The sequence below is a fragment of the Chiloscyllium plagiosum genome, chromosome 38 (genome assembly GCF_004010195.1).
Source record: "Chiloscyllium plagiosum isolate BGI_BamShark_2017 chromosome 38, ASM401019v2, whole genome shotgun sequence".
NCBI lineage: Eukaryota > Metazoa > Chordata > Chondrichthyes > Orectolobiformes > Hemiscylliidae > Chiloscyllium > Chiloscyllium plagiosum.
The window spans coordinates 22578857-22598426 of NC_057747.1; the positions used below are offsets into that span (position 1 = coordinate 22578857).

The window sequence follows — 19570 nt, forward strand, 5'->3', positions numbered from 1 at the left end:
CGGTAGGGTTTGGGACCTGGCTTTGCTGCTCCTCTCCCTTGTAAAATTGCTGTCTCTTGTATGCAGCTGTAAATGTAACTTTGTTGTAAACCGATTTTGTAATTTGTTTAATAAAATATAAAAAATAAACAGGAGCGGACCGCTGTCACCCCGGGCGGGTACCGGGGTGGGCTGTCCTAGAGGTGGTCGCAAGGTGTGTCAGGGCGGACCAAGAACTGGAAGGGGCATGGGGTGGACCGAGAGCCGGAAGGCGGGTAGGGGCAGGCTTCCTTGGAGTGGTCGGAAGGTGGGAGGAACGGGGGCTTGCTGGGTCTGTATTGTATGCACTTTTTTATGTAACTGGATTGTCCTTTTATGTACAAATGTCATTGTCACTGTCTTTTTATATGTGAAACTGGGATTTGAGGTTTGTCCTCATCTCCCTGTAAACTGGTTGAACAGTAGGGTTTGGGGCCTGACTTTGCTGCTCCTCTCCCTTGTAAAATTGCTGTTGTATACAGCTGTTAATGTTAACTGTTATTTGTAAACTGTATTTAATAAAATACAGTTTAATAAAATATTATAAACAGGAGCGGACCGCTGTCACCCCGGGCGGGTACCGGGGCAGGCTGTCCTAGAGGTGGTCGAAAGATGTGTCAGGGCGGACCGAGAACTGGAAGGGGCATGGGGTGGACCGAGAGCCGGAAGGTACGTAGGGGTGGGCTGCCTTAGAATGGCTGAAACTGTTTTTTGTAAACTGTGTTTTGTAATTTGTTTAATAAAATATTATAAACAGGAGCATCAGTCTCCTCAGTCTAGCGACTGGTTCCGATCTGGCTGGTCAGAGCCCATGTACTGTGCTCACAAAGGGTGACTTGGTGATAGGATACCGGTATTGGTCCAGTTATTTCAAACACCAAGATGGATTTCCATTGGGCAATAGCAGCTGTATTAAAGGTAATGTAACAATGGTAGTTCGATGGAAGACAGCAACATAGACATGGAGTAGCAGATTGGGAGGCAGATTTTGGAAATGTGTAGAAGTAACAGGGTTGTTGTTGATTGGAACCTACATAGTTCAAATGGTTTGGATGGAACAGTTTTTGTCAGGTATGTCCAGGAAGGCTTCCTGATGCAATATGTAGATAGGCCAACTAGAGGTGAGGCCATATTGGATTTGGTGCTTTGCATCGAACAATGCCAGGTGTCAGATCTCTTGGTGGGAGAGCATTTCAGTTATCGTGATCACAACATCCTGACCTTTACTATACTTATGGAGGGGGATAGGAGCAGACAGTATGGGAAAGTATTTAATTGGGGAGGGGGAATGACAATGCTACTGGCAGGAACTGGGGCATCTAATTTGGGAACAGATGTTCTCAGGGAAATGCATGACAGAAATGTGAAGGTTGTTTAGGAAGAACCTGCTGATAGTGCTGGACAGGTTTGTCCCACTGAGGTGAGGAAGAGCTGCGAGAGTGAAAGAACCTTGGGTGACAAGGGATGTGGAACATCTAGTCAAGAGGCAGAAGGAAGATTACTTAAGGTTGAGGAGGCAAGGATCAGACAGGCTCTGAGGATCACAAGGTAGCCAGGAAGGAACTGAAGGATGGACTTGGGAGAGCTAGAAGGGGGCATGAAGAAGCTTTAACGGATGGGATTAAGGAAAACTCTAAGGTGCTCTACACTTATGTGAGGAACAAGAGGATGGCCAGAGTGAGGGTAGGGCCGATCGGGGATAGTGGAGGGAACTTGCGCCTGGAGTCAGAAGAGGTAGGGGAGGTCTTTAATGAATACTTTGCTTTAGTATTCACTACTGAAAGGGAACTTGACATTTCTGAGGACAGGGTGAAACAGACTGATATGCTGGAACAGGATGATATTAGGAAGGAGGATATGCTGAAAACTTTGAAAAACATAAGGATATCACCTGAGCCAGCTGGGATATACCCTAGGTTACTACAAAAATCAAGGGAAGAGATTGCTGCACCTTTGGCAATGATCTTTGCATCCTCACTGTCCACTGGAGTTGTGTCAGATCATTGGAGGTTGGCAATTGTTATTCTCTCGTTCAAGAAACAGAATAGGGATAATCCTGGGAATTATAGACCCATCAGACGTACATCATTGGTGAGCAAAGCATTGGAGAGAATTCGGTGAAACAGGGTTTATGATTACTTGGAAAACCATAGTTTGAATAGAGATAGTCAGCAAGGCTTTGTGAGGGGCAGATCATGCCTCACAAGCCTTATTGAGTTATTTGACGAAACACGTTGATGATGATAGAGCAGTGGATGTGGAGTATCTGGATTTTAGCAAAGGCGTTTGATAAGGTTACCCATGGTAGGCTCATTCAGAAATTCAGGAAGCATGGCATACAGGGAAACCTGTCTCTCTGGATACAGAATTGGCTGGGCCATAGAAGACAGAGGGCGGCGGTAGATGGAAAGTATTCAGCTGTGACCAAATGTATTCCATTGGGATTGGTTCTGGGACCTCTGCTTTTTGTGATTTTTATAAATGACTTGGATGAGCAAGTGGAAGGGTGGGTTAATAAGCTTGCCGATGACATAGAGATTGGTGGAGTTGTGGATAGCGTGGAGGGCTGTTTTATGTTGCAACAGGATGTAGAGCTGGGCTGATAAGTGGCAAATGGAGTTCAACCTGGAAAAGTGTGAAGTGATTCACTTTGGAAGATTGAATTTGAATGCAGATTACAGGGTTAAAGGCAGGATTCTTGGCAGTGTGGAGGAACAGAGGGATCTTAGGGTCCATGTCCATAAATTTCTCAAAGTTGCCACCCAGGTTGATAAGGTTGTTAAGAAGGTGTGTTGGCTTTCATTAGCTGGGGGATTGAGTTTAAGAGCTGCGAGGTTATACTGCCGCTCTATAGAGCCCTGGTTAGACCACACTTGGAATATTGTGTTCAGTTCTATATGCCTCATTACAGGAAAGATGTGGAAGCTTTTGAGAGGGTACACAGGAGATTTACCAGGATGCTACCTGGACTGGAGGGCATGTCTTATGAAGAAAGTTTGAGGGAGTTAGGGCTTTTCTCATTGGAGTGAAGAAGGATGAGAGGTGACTCAATGGAGATGTACAAGATATTGAGAAGCACAGATAGAGTGGATAGCCAGAGTCATTTTCCCATGGTGAAAATATCTACCACAAGGGGTCACAATTTTAAAGTAATTTGAGGAAGGTTTAGGAAAGATGGCAGAGTTCTTTATACAGAGAGTGGTGGGTGCATGGAATGCGCTACTAGCACTGGGAGTAGAGTCAAATACATTAGGAACATTTAAGGGACTCTTGGATAGGCACATGGAAGTTAGTACAATGAAGGGTATGTAGGTTAGTCTGATCTTAGAGTCAGATAAAAAGCCTGTACAACATCAAGGGCCAAAGGTCCTGTACTGTGCTGTACTGTTCTGTGTTCTAAATGGAACAGCCATAATCCAAATCAACAGGCATAAGCTTTGTTCCTGTAACTCTTCCCATACTGTACAGAATCCCTACAGTTTGGAAGCAGGCCATTCAGCCCAACAAGTCCACACCGATCCTCCAAAAGCATCCCACTTAGACCCACCCCATTACAAATCCACCTGACCCACACAGTTTTGGATTGTGGGAGGAAACTAGAGCACCCAGACATGGGGAGAATGTGCAAACTCCACACAGTCAGCTGAGGCTGGAATAAAACCCAGGTCCCTGGTATTATGAGGTAGCAGTGCTAACCACTGAACCACCATACTGCCTCAAATTGATGTACTCTCAGGAAACCTGTCCTTGTTACCAAATTAATCTTGACTCACACCTCCTAAATTGGAATGATTAATCACACCAACCTCATCCTGAACAACAACTGCAAGATTTCTGTCATTTTAATTGTTCTGTGATGAGAGTCTGGAACTAATCTATGCTCATTCCACTTGATTAGTTATGCCTGGGTGTGGACCCAGGGTAAAGGAAATACTGCTGTAGAAGGAGTGAGAATAGGTGCTTGTGGGAGCTTGCTGTGCACAGATTTACCACCTCTCCTGAATTACAACGGTGGCTACACTTTAAAAATACTTGATTTTCTATCATGCACTTTGGGACACACTGAGGTTGCGAACATCGCTATATAAATGCATGATTTGGACTGGGGTGACCAAACTTAAAAATCACACAACACCAGTTTATATAGTCCAACAGGTTTATTTGGAGGCACTAGCTTTCAAAGCGCTGCTCCTTCATCAACCATCTGATGAAGAAGCAGTGCTTCGAAAGCTACTGATTCCAAATAAATCTGTTGACTACAACCTGGTGTTGTGTGATTTTTAATTATATAAATGCTTTTTAACTATATAAATGATGTATCATAACTATATAAACTTTATTTTACTTGTCTTTCCCAACACAAAAATCAAAAATACACCATGCTTCTCAAGTTTCTAGACTGCATGTCCCAATGACGTTGGCCAGGAAGCAGGGACTCTGCAGCAACGTTGAGCTGAGGCTGCAAAAAAAATTGCGAAATCATCGAAGACTGCAGCACAAATGATTCTGCAAATTCATTTGCTGTTTGCCAGGTCTTGTTGGGTTTAACTTGAGAGCAGTGTTTGCTTAAATTTGTCTTCACTGGAAATATGATCCAAGGCATTTCAGGCTGTCCCACTATGTGACCTGTTGCAGCCCGCATCCAGATTGAAATTATGAGCATTACTTCAGTAAGTACAGGCTGGAGCTATGAATGTGCTCACCACTAGGTGGTGCAATTGTTGAAGAAATGCATCAATTAGCCAGAGGACAGTTCCTAACTCCTAGGCACCTTGAAGGTGGACAACCAGGCAGGTTCTGCTGAGGGGATTCCCTCACCCTGCTGCTTGGTCATGCTTTTGTCACCTCAAGACATGTCTATCCCACTGCACTCACATCTGGGTCCACTTAAGTAAACTTAACGTCATCCAAATCTACAATGCCCCTGTTCAAACTTGCACCAATTCCCATTCTCCTATCATCCCTGAGTTCACTGACATACACCATCTCCTGGTCAAGCAACACTTTGGTTTTGCAACATTCACCCTTACTTTCATCTCCCTATCACTGTATTCCAGAAGGAAATTGCAGTAAAATTGATGACTGAGACACACATGTCCAATGTGACTTGTATACTTCCAGTTGGAGAACAAGTGTGACCAATGCATTAATTTTCAAGTAGGAACATTTGGAACAAGAATAGACCATTCAGCCCTTCAAGCCTGTTCCACCGTTCAATGAGATCACAGCTGATCTACGGCCTAACTCCATTGACCTGCCTTTGTCCCATATCCTTTAATACCTTTGTGCAACTAAAATTTATCTACCACAGAGTCAAAATTAACAACTCAACAAGCATCCCCATGTCTGGAAGAGAGTTCCAAACATCTCCCACTCCTTGTGTGTGGAAGTGCTTCCTAACAGTTCTCTTAAACAGTCTGGCCCTAATTCTTAGATGATGTCCTCAAGTTCTAGAGTTTTCAAACGGTGGAAATAGTTCATCTTTCTTCACTCTGCCTTTTCCTATTAATATCGCAAAGACTTTGATCAGATTCACCTTGTAACCTTCTAAATTCGAGAGAAAACCGGCCTACATTGTTTAACCTCTCCTCATAACTTAATAGAGAATGTTAAAGGTTATTTAGTGCTTCCTCCCTTTGGACTTCAGGATCTTGGTGTCCCACAGATTCTGGCCTCTTGAGGGTTCTGATTTTAATTGCTCCAACGCAGGCAGGGAAGTCTTCAGCTGCATGGGCCCAAGGCTCTGGAGTTCCCAGATCTCTCTGAAACTCTACATTTCTTTCTTCGTTGAAAACGTGCTTTTAAATCAAACTCTTTGACTGACCATATTTTTAGGATTCTTCCTTCATATCTCTGTGTGTGGTGACATATCCAATTTCGTTGTCTAATGCTGGAGGACATTAAAACTGCCATGAGTCGAGACTTCAGCTTGACCCTGCTTACTTTATCTTCAATCTTGAACATCTCCCCACCCTCGGACGTGTGCGAACAATACCATGGAAGGTCTCACTATCCTGGAACACGTAACAGGTTCACATGCTCCTAGTCTTGTTCAGCAGGCCAACCCAAAGAGACACTTATAACAAATTGACCTTCCCCACACCATGCTAAGGCCAGACCTCTGGCCTTAGTATGCTCCCTCGATAGGAGAAAGTGAGGTCTGCAGATGCTGAAGATCAAAGTTGAAACTTTATTGCTGGAACAGCACAGCAGGTCAGGCAGCATCCAGGGAACAGGAGATTCGACGTTTCGGGCACAGGCCCTTCTTCAGGAATGAGCAGAGAGTGTTCAGCAGGAGAAGATAAAAGGTAGGGAGGAGGGACTTGGAGGAGGGGCGTTGGAAATGTGATAGGCCGCACTGAGAATGACAGGAAAGTAGGAACAAGATGAGGCCATTCAGCCCCTCAAGCCTGTTTGGCAGCCTTTCCATGAGATTGTAATTGACGTTTATCTTAAGGTCCATTCACTAGACTTGTCTCTGTATTCCTTTATACTTTGCTGAGCCAAACATCGATTGTTGTCAGATATAAAATCACTTGAGGAGTCACCTCTGTTTTTTATGTAAGAGGAAGTTCTTCACTTGTGCCACCTTGTGCAAAAGTGTGTTTTCTAACTTACCTCCAAGAGATATCATAACCCAAATTTCAGGTCATGCCCCCTTGTCCTTTAAATACCTATAGAGAGAAGTTATTTTAATCTTACTGACAAGAGGGACGAGTTGCTGAAGTGCTTTGGTTTCACTTCCATCAGGACAAATGCAAGAATGCCAAGTTTCAAAAGGCCGACAACAATTTATACCACAAGATTGGTTGATAACTGATTATCTGAGACGTTGCTATAGAGAAAGTGACAGGGCTCGATTTCCCAAGCTCCCTTGTAATCCCAAACAAAAAGGATCATTAAATATATGGGCCAGGAACATGCAGGTGGGACTAGTTAATTTGGGATTATTTTCGGCATGGATTGGTTGGGTCAAAGGGTCTGTTTCTGTGCTATATGACTCTATATTCCTTTTGTTTTTGGAGAATCTGTGTGTGAATGTGAATGCAGCAAACATTAATGAGCCACATTATGGGCTCGGCTGGTACAGTTTGATTACTATGAGACCATAAGATGTAGCAACAGAAGTCGGCAATTTGGCCCATTGGGATCAGCCTGCCCTTCAATCAGACCATGGCTAACCTGATCATCCTCAACTCCATCTTCCTGCCTTTTTTTTCATAACCCTTGATTCACTTACTAATTAAAAATATATCAAATTCAGACTTGAATATGCAACCCAGCCTCGACAGGCCTCTGCAGTATAGAATTCTATAGAGGGAGGAAATATTCCTTCTCCTCTCTGTCTTAAATGAGCAGCCACTTATTCTGAGATTATCCCTCTGGTCCTAAACTGTCCCACTGTTACTTGTTACAGGATCGGGGAAATAATCTCTCCTCATCTCCCTTCCCAAGCCCCTTTAGAATCTTAAATGTTTTAATAAGAAGGTCATCTTCCATTCTTCTAAACTCCAATGAAAACAGGCATAACTTAGTCAACTTCTTCTTGGGAAAATCCCTCCAATCAGTCAGGTGAACCTTCTATGGACTGCCTCCAACGACAGTATTTCTTCCCCTTGGTCAGGTGACCAAAACTGTCCAGAGTGTCGAAAGGACTGCAGATTCTAGAAATCAGAAACAAAAACAGAACTTGCTGGAAAAGCTCAGCAGATCCGGCATCATCTGTGCAGAGAAGTAAGAGTGAACATTTTGGATCTGATGACCTTTCCTCAGAACTAATGGTAGTAATAAAATGTTGGTTTATATGCATATGTGTGTTATAATAGTTTTAAACTGTTCTAGGGTGGCATGGTGGCTCAGTGGTTAACACTGCTGCCTCACAGCACCAGCGGCCCAGATTTGATTCCAGCCTCAGGTGACTGTCTGTTTGGAGTTTGCACATTCTCCCCATTTCTGTGTGGGTTTCCTCTGGGTGCTCCGGTTTTCTCCCACAACCCAAAGATGGCAGGCCAGGTGAATTGGCCGTGCTAAATTGCCCACAGTGTTAGATGCATTAATCACGGGTAAATATAGGGTAGGGTAGGGGAATGGGTCTGGGTGGGTTACACGCCGGAGGGTCGGTGTGGACATGTTGGGCCAAAGGGCCTGTTTCCACACTGTAGGGAATCTATTCTAGTTGTGGTGTGTCTGGTGCCTGAGTAAGATTTCCTTATTTTCATACTTCATTCCCATATTATGGAAAACGTTTCTTTATCAATTTCTTACAAAAAAAAATTTGGAATGATAGGCATTGGGAAACACCCAAAAACCTCACAAAGGCCAATTGTCAGGCTCTCTGTGCCCCACTAGATGCCAATCATCGCTCCTCACCCTGTGATATATTTACCTGCTGCTAGATGATAGGAGATATTTGCAAATTGGCATTGGTACTGGTTTGGCAAGGAGCCCATTTGAAAGAATGTGCCAGGATACGTGTTCTCGATAATTTGAACCTTTGAATCCACTTCCCCAAAGCAGAGGTCTTCCGCCGTGATATTGGCACAGGGGGGTGAGCTTTTATTCACCACAATAACAATCACTTGGGCCTTACACTCCTTCTCCCGACGGGGTTCAGGAGCAGCAAAGATATGCAGTGTGATCTTATACAGCTCCGGTCCGCCCATATTACCTGCAACAGAGATAGGAAGAGAAAGGTGAGATGGCTGCTCACTCTGATTCCAAACTTACAGGGGGCCATTTTAACTCTAACTGCCCTTCAGAGGCTACCAGCCACAGCCTACAGAGCACGAGGTATGCAATAAAATCTGGCTAACTTCACAAGTTACTTTATAGTGGATTTTTTTAAGAAGCAATAGTTTAAATGCACTGAATAGAAATAACATGCAACTAGTTAAACCATTTCCCAGTCCCTGGAGGATGAACACAGTGTCTGTGTTCCTTTGGTTGTCAGTCACTTTGAGTGGAAGCTCTTCCCCTAAGTCTTCTTCCATCTGAAGAAAGTGTCCCTGTCTAGCACCTGCTAATGTTTAGGGACTTTTTAGAAATTTTGTTCACCGAATGGGAGCACGTTGTCTAGGGCAGCATATATTCTCCAGCCTCAGTTGCTTAGATAAAAATCAACCACATTGTTGCAGGCGTGAAGTCCCGTGAAGGCCAGACCGGGTAAGCTCCTTTTGCGTTAGCAGTGCTTCGCCATTGCCTGGTGACATGGTGATGATACCAGTGATCCGGTCATTCATACCCCAGCTCAATGTTCTGGGGGGTGAATGGGTTCCAGCCCCACCATAGCAGATGGTCAGGCTTGAATGAAGGCTGCACTTGCTGACACCAGTGCATGCACCACTTACAATCGCGCATGCAATTACAGAGGGTCCTGGGGGTTGAATCCAGGGGAGGGAGAGATTGGAACCCAGGAAGAAACTGGAGGGGAGGGTAGTAAGAGAATCTAGAAGAAGGAGGAGAGGTCTACCCAGCTCCTGGGTCCCTCCTTGTTGCCATCTCTGGGCTCCCTCTCCTCCCGCCACCTCACTCTGGGGGGATTTGTCCCTTCCCCATCATCCCCTCTCCCCACCACTGAACCCTATTTCAAAACATGCATGCTTCCAAGCTGCATTTGAACATGTTATCTCAGAGAAGTGCTTTGTGATGACTGATTGCATTTGGAATCCTGCAGGCACGTGTGTTCCTGAATGAGTGCATGTTTATGGTTGGCCGCAGTCAGAAAACACTGACGTGAATTCAAAACAAAACTCTTCTAATGGTGACTTGTAGCCACTGCCAATTGTTGTAAAAACCCATCTGGTTCACTAAATGTCCTTCAGTGAAGGAAATCTGTCACCCTTTCTCAGTCTGGCCTACATGTGACTCCAGACCCACTGCAATTATCTGAAATGGCCCAGAGAGCCAATCAGATCAGGCACAGTTAGGAATAGGCAATAAATGTCAGCCTTACTCGTGACCCCAACATCCCATGAAAGAATTAAATAATTGCTGGTCCTGTCAGCCATGCTCACGTCTCAAGAATGAATTGTGGCACGGTGGCTCAGTAATTAGCACTGCTGCCTCACAGCCCCAGTGAGCCAGGTTTGATCCCACCCTCAGGCAACTTTCTGTGTGGAGTATGCACATTTTCCCCATGTCTGCGTGGGTTTGCTCTGGTTTCCTCCCACCTTCTAAAGATGTGCAGGTTAGGGTGGATTGGCCATGGGAAATGGTGGGGGAGGAATCTGGGTGGATTGGCCATGGGAAATGGTGGGGGAGGAATCTGGGTGGATTGGCCATGGGAAATGTTGGGGGAGGAATCTGGATGGGTTGGCCATGGGAAATGGTGGAGGAGGATTCTGAGTGGATTGGCCATGGGAAATGGTGGGGGAGGAATCTGGATGGGTTGGTGTGGACTTGATGAGCTGAATGGTCTGCTTCCACATTGTGGGAATTCTACTGATCATTTCTTTTTAAGAAAGTTACATGAATACTAATTTTATTCATGTTCTCCCATTCTTGTTAAATCTTAACAGGTTCATTGTTATATGATGATATCATCCATGACTATTGTATTTCATCGCAATTGAATGAAAATGGATATCCTCACCCAGCAGTTGGAGATCATTCTCCTCCAGTGTTTTGTTGAGGTAAAAGACACCAGATCGCTCATCGATTCGAAACCACTGGTGTCGAAATCCATTCAGCAGATTGTTGCAAAACCCAAAGTAGGCTGTGCGGTTCCCTTCCTCAGGTAAAGCGTAGACCTGGAGCAGAGGAGTATCTGCTGGCTGTCCAATGTACACAGTCGTCTGGTAGGTCTTCCTGGGGAAGTATAGTCCGAGCACAACTGGAACAAATGGGGAAACGCAGGAGACACAGAGGGAAAGGGAGAGGCCGAATCGAGGGAAAGAAAATGTACAGAAATAGAGACGAGATGACAAAAGACAAATGAAAAAGAAGGGACAGGGACAGAAAAATTGAAGAGACAAAGAAGTGGGATATGGGCAGGAAAGGAAATCAAATATCAGTTTCACATTTTGAGTAAATGATAGAATTATTGACAGTCAACATCTCTGCAGTAGAAAACATCCAAGACACTAAACCTTTGAAGTTTATTAATTCTGTCCTAAAGTTACCTATCAGCTGCCTGTTCGTCTTGTCCAATGACAGTATGTAACTGTCTTTCATTTACTCTGACAATAAATGAATATTATTGTCTGAATGCTCAGCACAAATTCCATAATAAACTGTGTACACGGCTCCAATCTAATAACAACACAAAGAATTTTGACTTTTAGGTAAATATTTGCACAATGACATTTAATGTCCATGTATTATTCAAAATATTTCTTCATATTAAACCGTGACATTGGAACACAAGCAAAGATGCTGAAAGGACAATAGATAAAGTTACGGCTTTGTGTTGGAAGTTGTCCTTCACGCAGAACGATCAACATAGAGTGGAAGGTAGCACAGATCCAAAGTCAATATACATTCAAATAACATTTGGATCCTTTGTCAAGGGACAAGGGGGATGTGAGACAGCTGTCAGTGTTGGGCTGCAAGCCCACCACCCAGTCAGAGAGCTGTGGGTTCAAGACTTGGGACAAGACTTTTTCCCCCCAAATGGGAGCAAGGATGGAGGTGGGCAAGGGCAGGAGCACGAGCTGTGTGGTCAGCATGCTCAGTGCTGGTACCATCCCACCCTGGTCATTTTCCCAGAGGTGGAGCTGACGGCTGAGAGAGTACCTGCAAATAGTGAGCGGCAAACCAAAGGCAGTTCATGGCCAACTGGCAAAGGCAGTCTGCAATTTTCCATCATTTCAGAGACAAACTAGGCAGTGCACCCATCTATAACCTTATTTCTCATGTTATCAGAGCAGACTGAATGTTCAGGGAGTAAGATGGAGACTTTATACATGATTGCATCCAATATCATGATATCTGAGATCTGTGCAAATGACAAAATGTGAAATATCCAGTCCAAGGATTGACTATTCACTCCAGAAGGACAATGCCATTATCTCATCTCCTTGTGGTGATACAGGTGAGTGGTCAGGTCCACAGCCTTATTTGTCTGGAGATGCCCGATCTCTGAAGCTAATCGGATTTAGACTTGGTTAATATTTGAATGGGAGTCCACCTGGGGATACTAGATGCAATAGTCTTAAAAAACACAACAGTGCAGTGGTAGTGCCCCTACCCCTAAACTAGCAGGCTCAGATTCAAGTTCCAGTGCTCCAGAAATTAATGGGAATTAATGAAAAAAATCAATCACTGAAACATCAGTAGGTTGCATTGGCATAGAAACTTTAATGTCCCAATGTATTTCATAACAGCAACTAGAGTTTGTTAGCTCAGTTGGCTGGATGCTGGCTTGTGATATAGATGAACACTAACAGCGTGGGTTCAATTTCCACACTGGCTAAAGTGACCAGGAAAGACTCTCCTTCTCAATCTCTCCCCTCATCCAAGGTGTGATTGCCCTCAGGTAAAGCCACCATCAGTCATTTCTTGCAAATGAGAGAGCAGCCATTTTGTCTGGTAGGACTATGTCAACTCTCTAGTGGCCTTCAGGGAAATAAATCTGCCATTCGCATCTAGTCTGGCCTATGACTCCAGACCCACACCAATGTAGTTCACTCTCAACCACCCTTTGAAATAGTTTACCAATCCACTCAGTTCAAGGGCAGCTAGTGACAGGGCAGTAAACACCCACAACCCACGAGTAAATTTAAAAACAAAGCTGAATGAATCCACAGCACTGAAATGTAGCATGATCAATGTAGTATATTGGTCTAAATGTGACCAATGTAGTATATTGGTCTATATGTGACCAAGTCGTATAGATCCATATGAAAAAGCACCGTAACATATTGGATGTTTCATGTTATAGCATTTCTTCCTTTGAAAAGCATCATATTGTCTGACATATCATTAGCATTAGCTTTAGATCCTTTAATTTCACAGAAATTTAACAACAAACTGTTAATTCACACCATCACACATTATGGAGGGGGGGGGAGGGGGGGAAGGTTGAGGTGGTGAGCAGGTAGGGGCGAGAGACCTCCACAGCTTTAAGGTCTACACAACTGAAAGGGAGAAAGTGAGCTCTGCAGATGTTGGAGAGTCAGAGTCAAAAAGTGTGGTGCTGGAAAAGCACAGTTGGTCAGGCAGCATCTGAGGAGCAGGAAAATAGATATTTCAAGAATAAACTCTTCATCAACATTTCTGATGCTCAAAACGTTGACTCTCCTGCTCCTCGAACATTCCTGATGAAGAGCTTATGCTTGAAATGTCGATTCTCCTGCTGCCTGATCGGCTGTGCCTTTTCCAGCACCACACTTTTTGACAACTGGAAGAAAGCATGGCCACCAATGCTGCAGTAACTAAACCTGGGGATGCGCAAGAGGCCAGCAGTGGAGAACTAGAGCAGCAGGGAGATCTCAGCGGGTTGTTGGGATGGAGGAGACTTGCAGAGATAGTGAGCAGACTGACAACAGGGAGGGATCCGGAAATCGAGAGCAAGAATTCTAAAATTGAGCCAGTGTAAGGTACACAAGTAGCTTCTGCGGATTGTGAAAGACTTCGAAGAGATCTAGTGTAGGTTCTTTTTATATCGCTGTTGCCAGATTTCACAAAAATAAAATTAGTTTTGTTTTGGAAAAAGGAAATGAGATTCTCCTCAGCCAGTTCAGGTGGAACAGCTTGCTAGAAATGCAGGAGATGAGTTTCTGGTTAAGTAGTTTCTGAACAGTTCAAGTAAAATACATTAACGGATTTCCGCAGCTCTGATGCATATTCTGAAATAGAATCAATGTCTTGATAAGAATAATGTCTTATTCAGTTCACCTTTTTTAGTTAGAGCTCCAGTTCATTCATGAGATCTTGGCAATGCTTGCTGGGCCAGCATTTATTGCCCGTGCCTATTTGCCCTGGAGACGGTGGTGGGCGGCCTTCTTGTGGGTGTAGGTAGATACACCCACAAATCTGCTGTGGGGGAGTTCCAGGATTCTTATCCAGAAAGAAAAATATTTCCAATTCAGGATGGCGAACAGCTTGGTTGGCAGGTGGTGGTGTTCCCATGTATCTACTGCCCTTGTTCTTCTTGATGGAACTGGCCGTGCATTTGGAAAGTGCTGTTGAAGGAGCCTTAGTGAATTTTTCCAGCGCACCTTGCATCTAACAAGTGCCTGCCCTTTACTTCCTGAGGCCAGTAGTAAACCTTGGCACAATCATAGCGCCTTGTCAGTAGTGACCCTCTAATGGAAAGAGTTGAAAGTTCTCCATGGCTAATGATGTTCTGGGGAAAGCGATATGCATCTAATTGATAAAAAAAACTTATCCACGAACATCAATAGAAGATTATTAATAGAAATAACTCAATATTGCCCTGTGTAATAGCATTAGCAGACTGGTTTAACCAATGCACTCGTTTTTGCAGTGTGTGTATATAATTACATTAATAACAACCGGTTCACATCCGGTAAGATGCCTCTTTCTAATATTTCTCACAAATCGTTGTTTCTGCATGAGAGGTCATTCTGGCCAACAACAGTGATATCATATGTACCTTTCAAGCCTAACACCCAATATGTCTGTGATCAAGGCCAGTTAAGGACATTCAGTTTACTGTTCGGAAACAAATGGTTTTGCATGTTGCACATTTGATTTGTGCATTAACCACATCAAACATGGAGCTGGGACACTGGCACACAGGCGGTAACAGTAACATGTTGCAATCAGTTACTGAGCCCTGACAATCTGGTCAAGTAAACTCTACACGACTTGTCATTGAATTCTGGTCTCCATGCTATAGGAAAGATGTTGTGAAACTTTAAAGGGTTTAGTAAAAATTTACAAGGATGTTGCCGGGGTCAGAGCTTTTGAACTGTAGGGAGAGGCTGAATAGGCTGGAGCTATTTTCCCCGGTACGTCAGACGCTGAGGGGTGGCCTTATATGAGAGGCATGGATAGGGTGAAAAGCCAATGTCTTTTCCCTGAGGCGAATTTAGATTAGATTCCCTACAATGTGGAAACAGGCCCTTTGGCCCAACAAGTCCAGTCTGACCCTCCAAAGAGTAACCATTTCCCTCTGACTAATGCACCTAACACTATGGGCAATTTTGAATGGCCAATTCACCTAACCTACACATCTTTGGACTGTGGGAGGAAACCGGAGCACCCGGAGGAAACCCACGCAGACACGGGGAGAATGTGCAAACTCCACACAGACAGTCACCCGAGGCTGGAATCAAACCTGGGTCCTCAGTGCTGTGAGGCAGCAGTGTTAACCACTGAGCCACCATGCCACCCACAGGAGTCCAGAACTAGAGGGCATAGGTTAAAGGTGAGAGGGGAAAGATTTAAAAGAGACTTAAGGGGCATCTTTTTCACACAGAGGGTGATGTATGTATGGAATAAGCTGCCGAAGGAAGTGGTGGAGGCTGATACAATTACAACATTTAAAAGGCATCTAGATGGGTATATGAATATGAACGGGTTTAGAGAGATATGGGCTGAAAATGTGTTGCTGGAAAAGCGCAGCAGGTCAGGCAGCATCCAAGGAACAGGAGAATCGATGTTTCAGGTATGAGCCCTTCTTCAGGAATGAGAAAAGTGTTTGACTGAGACAAGGTGGGGGGAGGGGAAATGAGGAAACTAGAGAAATCTGAGTTCATCCCTTGTGGTTGGAGGGTTCCTAGGCGGAAGATGAGGCGTTCCTTTTCAGCTCTGATCTCCAGCATCTGCAGTCCTCACTTTCTCCTTAGAGAGATATGGGCCAAGCACTGGCAAATGGGACTAGATTCATTTAGAATACCTGGTCAGCATGGACGATTGGACCAAAAGGTCTGTTTCCGTGCTATATGGCTCTATGTCTGTATGAACCTATTTAAAATGTTGGTCTGGGAGTGTGGAAGGGGGTCTTTGCTTCACCACCATTGCCTCACTGGTGACTTAGAACCTAAATTGGAACCCCAAGGTCTGTCAGTCCCAGCAACGCAGGGTTTGTGGAAGTTAAGACTTGGATTTCTAATACACCTTTTGCAAAGTTCAATGGCTGAATTCGGTGACAATGATTTTGAGAATCTGGGAACAGATTTGTGGTCACTGGGCTTGTGGTCACCTGTTTAAGCTTGGTTGGTGACTCAGGGATAAGTGATTGGCTGAGCGATGTCCTGCAAAAAACTGAGCTCAAAGTATGGTGCAGACATTTTAGGCATTGGATAAAACTCTGAATAAGGTTCCTCCATATCCAAACACTAAAACTATCTCTGAACAGGCTGGGGCTGTTTTCCCTGGAGCGTCAGAGGCTAAGGGGTGACCTTATAGAGGTTTACAAAATCATGAGGGGCAGAGATAAGGTGAATAGCCAAGGTCTTTTCCCGGGGTAGGTTCAAAACTAGAGGGCATAGGTATAGGGCAAGAGGGGAAAGATTTAAAAGGGACCTAAGGGGCAACTTTTTCACACAGAGGGTGGTGTGTGTATGGAATGAGCTGCCAGAGGAAGTGGGAGAGGCTGATAGTTCTGAGGCTAACCACATTAACAATACTCAGTATGTCAGCCATTGTCCTTTCAAAGTGCAGTCACTGTAATGTGAGAAAATGTTAACAGAACTAAAATGTAGAACTTCCTCAACAAAAAACATAGTCTAAAAATTAGGGCCTGACCATTCAGGAGAAATTTTAGGAAGCACTTCTACACACAAAGGGGGGTAGAGGTTTGGAGCTCTTTCCCACAAGTAGCACTTGATGCTAGATCAGTTGTTAATTTTAAACTTGAGAGAGATTTATTTTTGTAAAACAAAAGTCTTAAGGGATTTGAGTCAAAGGCAAGAGTATGGTGTTAGGCCACAGACTAGCCATGATCTCAACGAATGATGGAACAGGCTTGAGGGGCTGAATGGCCTACTGCTGTTCCAATGTTCATATATTTTCTTGTGTTGTTGAAACTCCAGTCTATGTAGCTATATGGCAAAGAGGCCACAAACTGTGGACAGTCCCAGTTTATGGATGGCACAATGGCTGAGTGGTTAGCACTGCTACCTCACAGCATCAGGGACCTGGATTTGATTCCAACCTCAGGCGACTGTCTGTGTGGATTTTGCACATTCTCCCTGTGTCTGCATGGGTTTCCTCTGAGTGCTCCAGTTTCCTCCCACAGTCCAAAGATGTGCATGTTAAGAGGGTGGGCCTTGCTAAATTACCCATTGTATTCAGGGATGTGTTGGTTAGGTGGATTAGCCATGGAAAATGCAGGGTTAGAGGGTGGGATGTCCTTTGGAGTGTTGATGGGCTGAATGGCCTGCTCCCACGCTGTAGGGATTCTTTGAGTTTGGAATACTACCCTTCCTTTGATTCTTGATTAACCATTTGCTATCCTAGATGATGGCATACAATGACTTGCAGACTTATTGTAATTTAGCAACATACTGTTCTGTCTCCCTATATTAACAGCAGGCAGTTTCACCATCCCATGGAAGTATTGTAAATTATCAGCTGTGGCCACATCATCAAATCCAGAAGTCAATACATATCACACCTGCAATTGGCACAAACATTTTTAAATGCAATAACTTCCACTCTGGCTATCAATGTTGCTGGTTGAACATTTAAAACAGTGATTAGAAAACAGCACAAGACATTAAGAGACACTAACAAGCCCTTAATCGACATTGGTAAGTAGGGGGTTTTAACACGATGGCAGATTTATAGTGCTAAGCAACGCTTTTGTCAATCTGCAGAAATCAGAGGACTGTTCTCTAAGTTGAAGGTGATGCCTTCTCTTTCATGGTTTTTGTCCCTTTCTGTATCCAATCTCCTCACTTCAAGTTGCCTTAAACATGCCCATCAGGTAGTCACATCTTTATAATTTCATTCTCCAGCAATGTGTTAAATCTTGTCCAGCACCAAACTATTGGGCAGGAATCGAGCAGAATAGTGGTTATGTAGAAGGGCTGAAGACTCTGGTTCCATCTAATCAACTCAGGCTAATGACTGAGGCTCTGTCAAAGCATCAAGACCACGAGGAAGTGAGACCTTGGGCAAGCAGAGTGGGGGGGCTTCGGTCATTTGAGTTTGGGGAAGGGGAGTGCAACATTTGAGACAGCCCATCATCACATTACTGAACATTTGGAAGAGGGCTCCAAAATGCAAAGCAGAGAGTGAGATTATAGTTTCCTGGATTCATGAATATCACCTTCTATGTTGGCATCTGTGACATGACCTCAGACTCAACAGTAAAAACATAAATACCTTCTCACATAAAGTAACACAAATCTTCAATCAGGCTGACACTCAGTTTATAACACCAGGATATAACTAGACTGAGATAAGCAGAATGCTCTTATAACACGCTAGAGGTATTATTATCTCTAAACACCACATGGAAGCAGGAGGTTTAACCAAAGGAATAAACAAAGTGTTAAAGTATTTATTTTCTTCTCTTCCCCCTTTATTCTCTCTGTACTAAACAAAGCCAGCCCTTAAATATTTACAGTTTCAAAACAAATTTCAATGACCTCTAAATATATTTAAAAAGAGTTTAGTTGTGAAACCAACAATAATTTTCTTCCTAAACCTCTCTCACTCTAACTGTTTCTTTAACACAGTCCACAAGTATCCACTCCCTCCAACACCAATGCTCAGTTGCAGCAGAGTGTATTACAGGTCGTTCCGGTATAACATGTCTTTCATCAACGTGAATTGGCTATGACACAATTGACAAATTCTGAACACTGTTTGGACACCAACTGAACACCAATGTTCTACTGAATGAGTATGGCGATTTTATTTAGCAATCTTCTACAGTGAGATTTTCCAAAGTGGTTTCCTACAGCGTGATTTTCTATAGTGGTTTCCTATAGCACAGTTTTCTATAGTGGTTTTCTATAGCAGTTTCCTATAGCACGGTTTTCTATCGCATTTTCCTATGGCATGATTTTCTATAGTGGTTTCTTAAAGCACAATTTTCTATAGTGGTTTCTTATAGCACGGTTTCTTATAGCGCATTTTTCTACAGTGGCTTCCTATAGTGCAGTTTTCTAAAGTGGTTTCCAAGAGCATAATTTTCTATAGCACAAGGTTGCAGAGGAATGCAACCATTGTGTTATACCAGAACACCCTGTAAGTACAAGAGGCAGTGCAAACAGAAATCCAGCAAAGATCCTCAGATAGCACTTTCAAAATCCATGTCCACTTCCACCTAAAAGGATAAAGACCTCAGATCCATGGGAACACCTCCACCTGCAAGTTTCTCTCCAAGCCACTCACCAACCTGACTTTCTTCACCGTTGCTCAATTAAACTCGAGGAATTCCCTTCCTAAAGGATCAGCCTAGAGCACATGGACTGCAGCGATTCAAGAAGGCATGGGGTGGCACGATGGCTCAGTGGTTAGCACTGCTGCTCCACAGCACCAGGGACCCAGGTTCAATTCCACCCTCGGGTGACTGTCTGTGTGATGCTTGCACATTCTCCCCATGTTGGTTTTCTCTGGGTGCTCCAGTTTCCTCCCACAGCCCAAAGATGTGCAGATTAGGTGGTTTGGCGTTGCTAAATTGCCCCAT

At 44.0% G+C, this 19570-nt stretch overlaps 1 protein-coding gene across 1 annotated transcript in view; it reads right to left on the bottom strand.

Moving 5' to 3' along the window:
• Positions 1-19570, bottom strand: part of ret (ret proto-oncogene receptor tyrosine kinase) — a 126464-nt gene that overhangs the window by 62935 nt on the left and 43959 nt on the right. The window contains exons 2-3 of the mRNA XM_043678617.1: positions 10610-10849; positions 8405-8686 (exon numbers count right to left, since the gene is read on the bottom strand). Of these exons, the coding sequence (XP_043534552.1) occupies positions 8405-8686; positions 10610-10849 (522 nt within the window). The remainder of the gene's footprint in view (positions 1-8404; positions 8687-10609; positions 10850-19570) is intronic.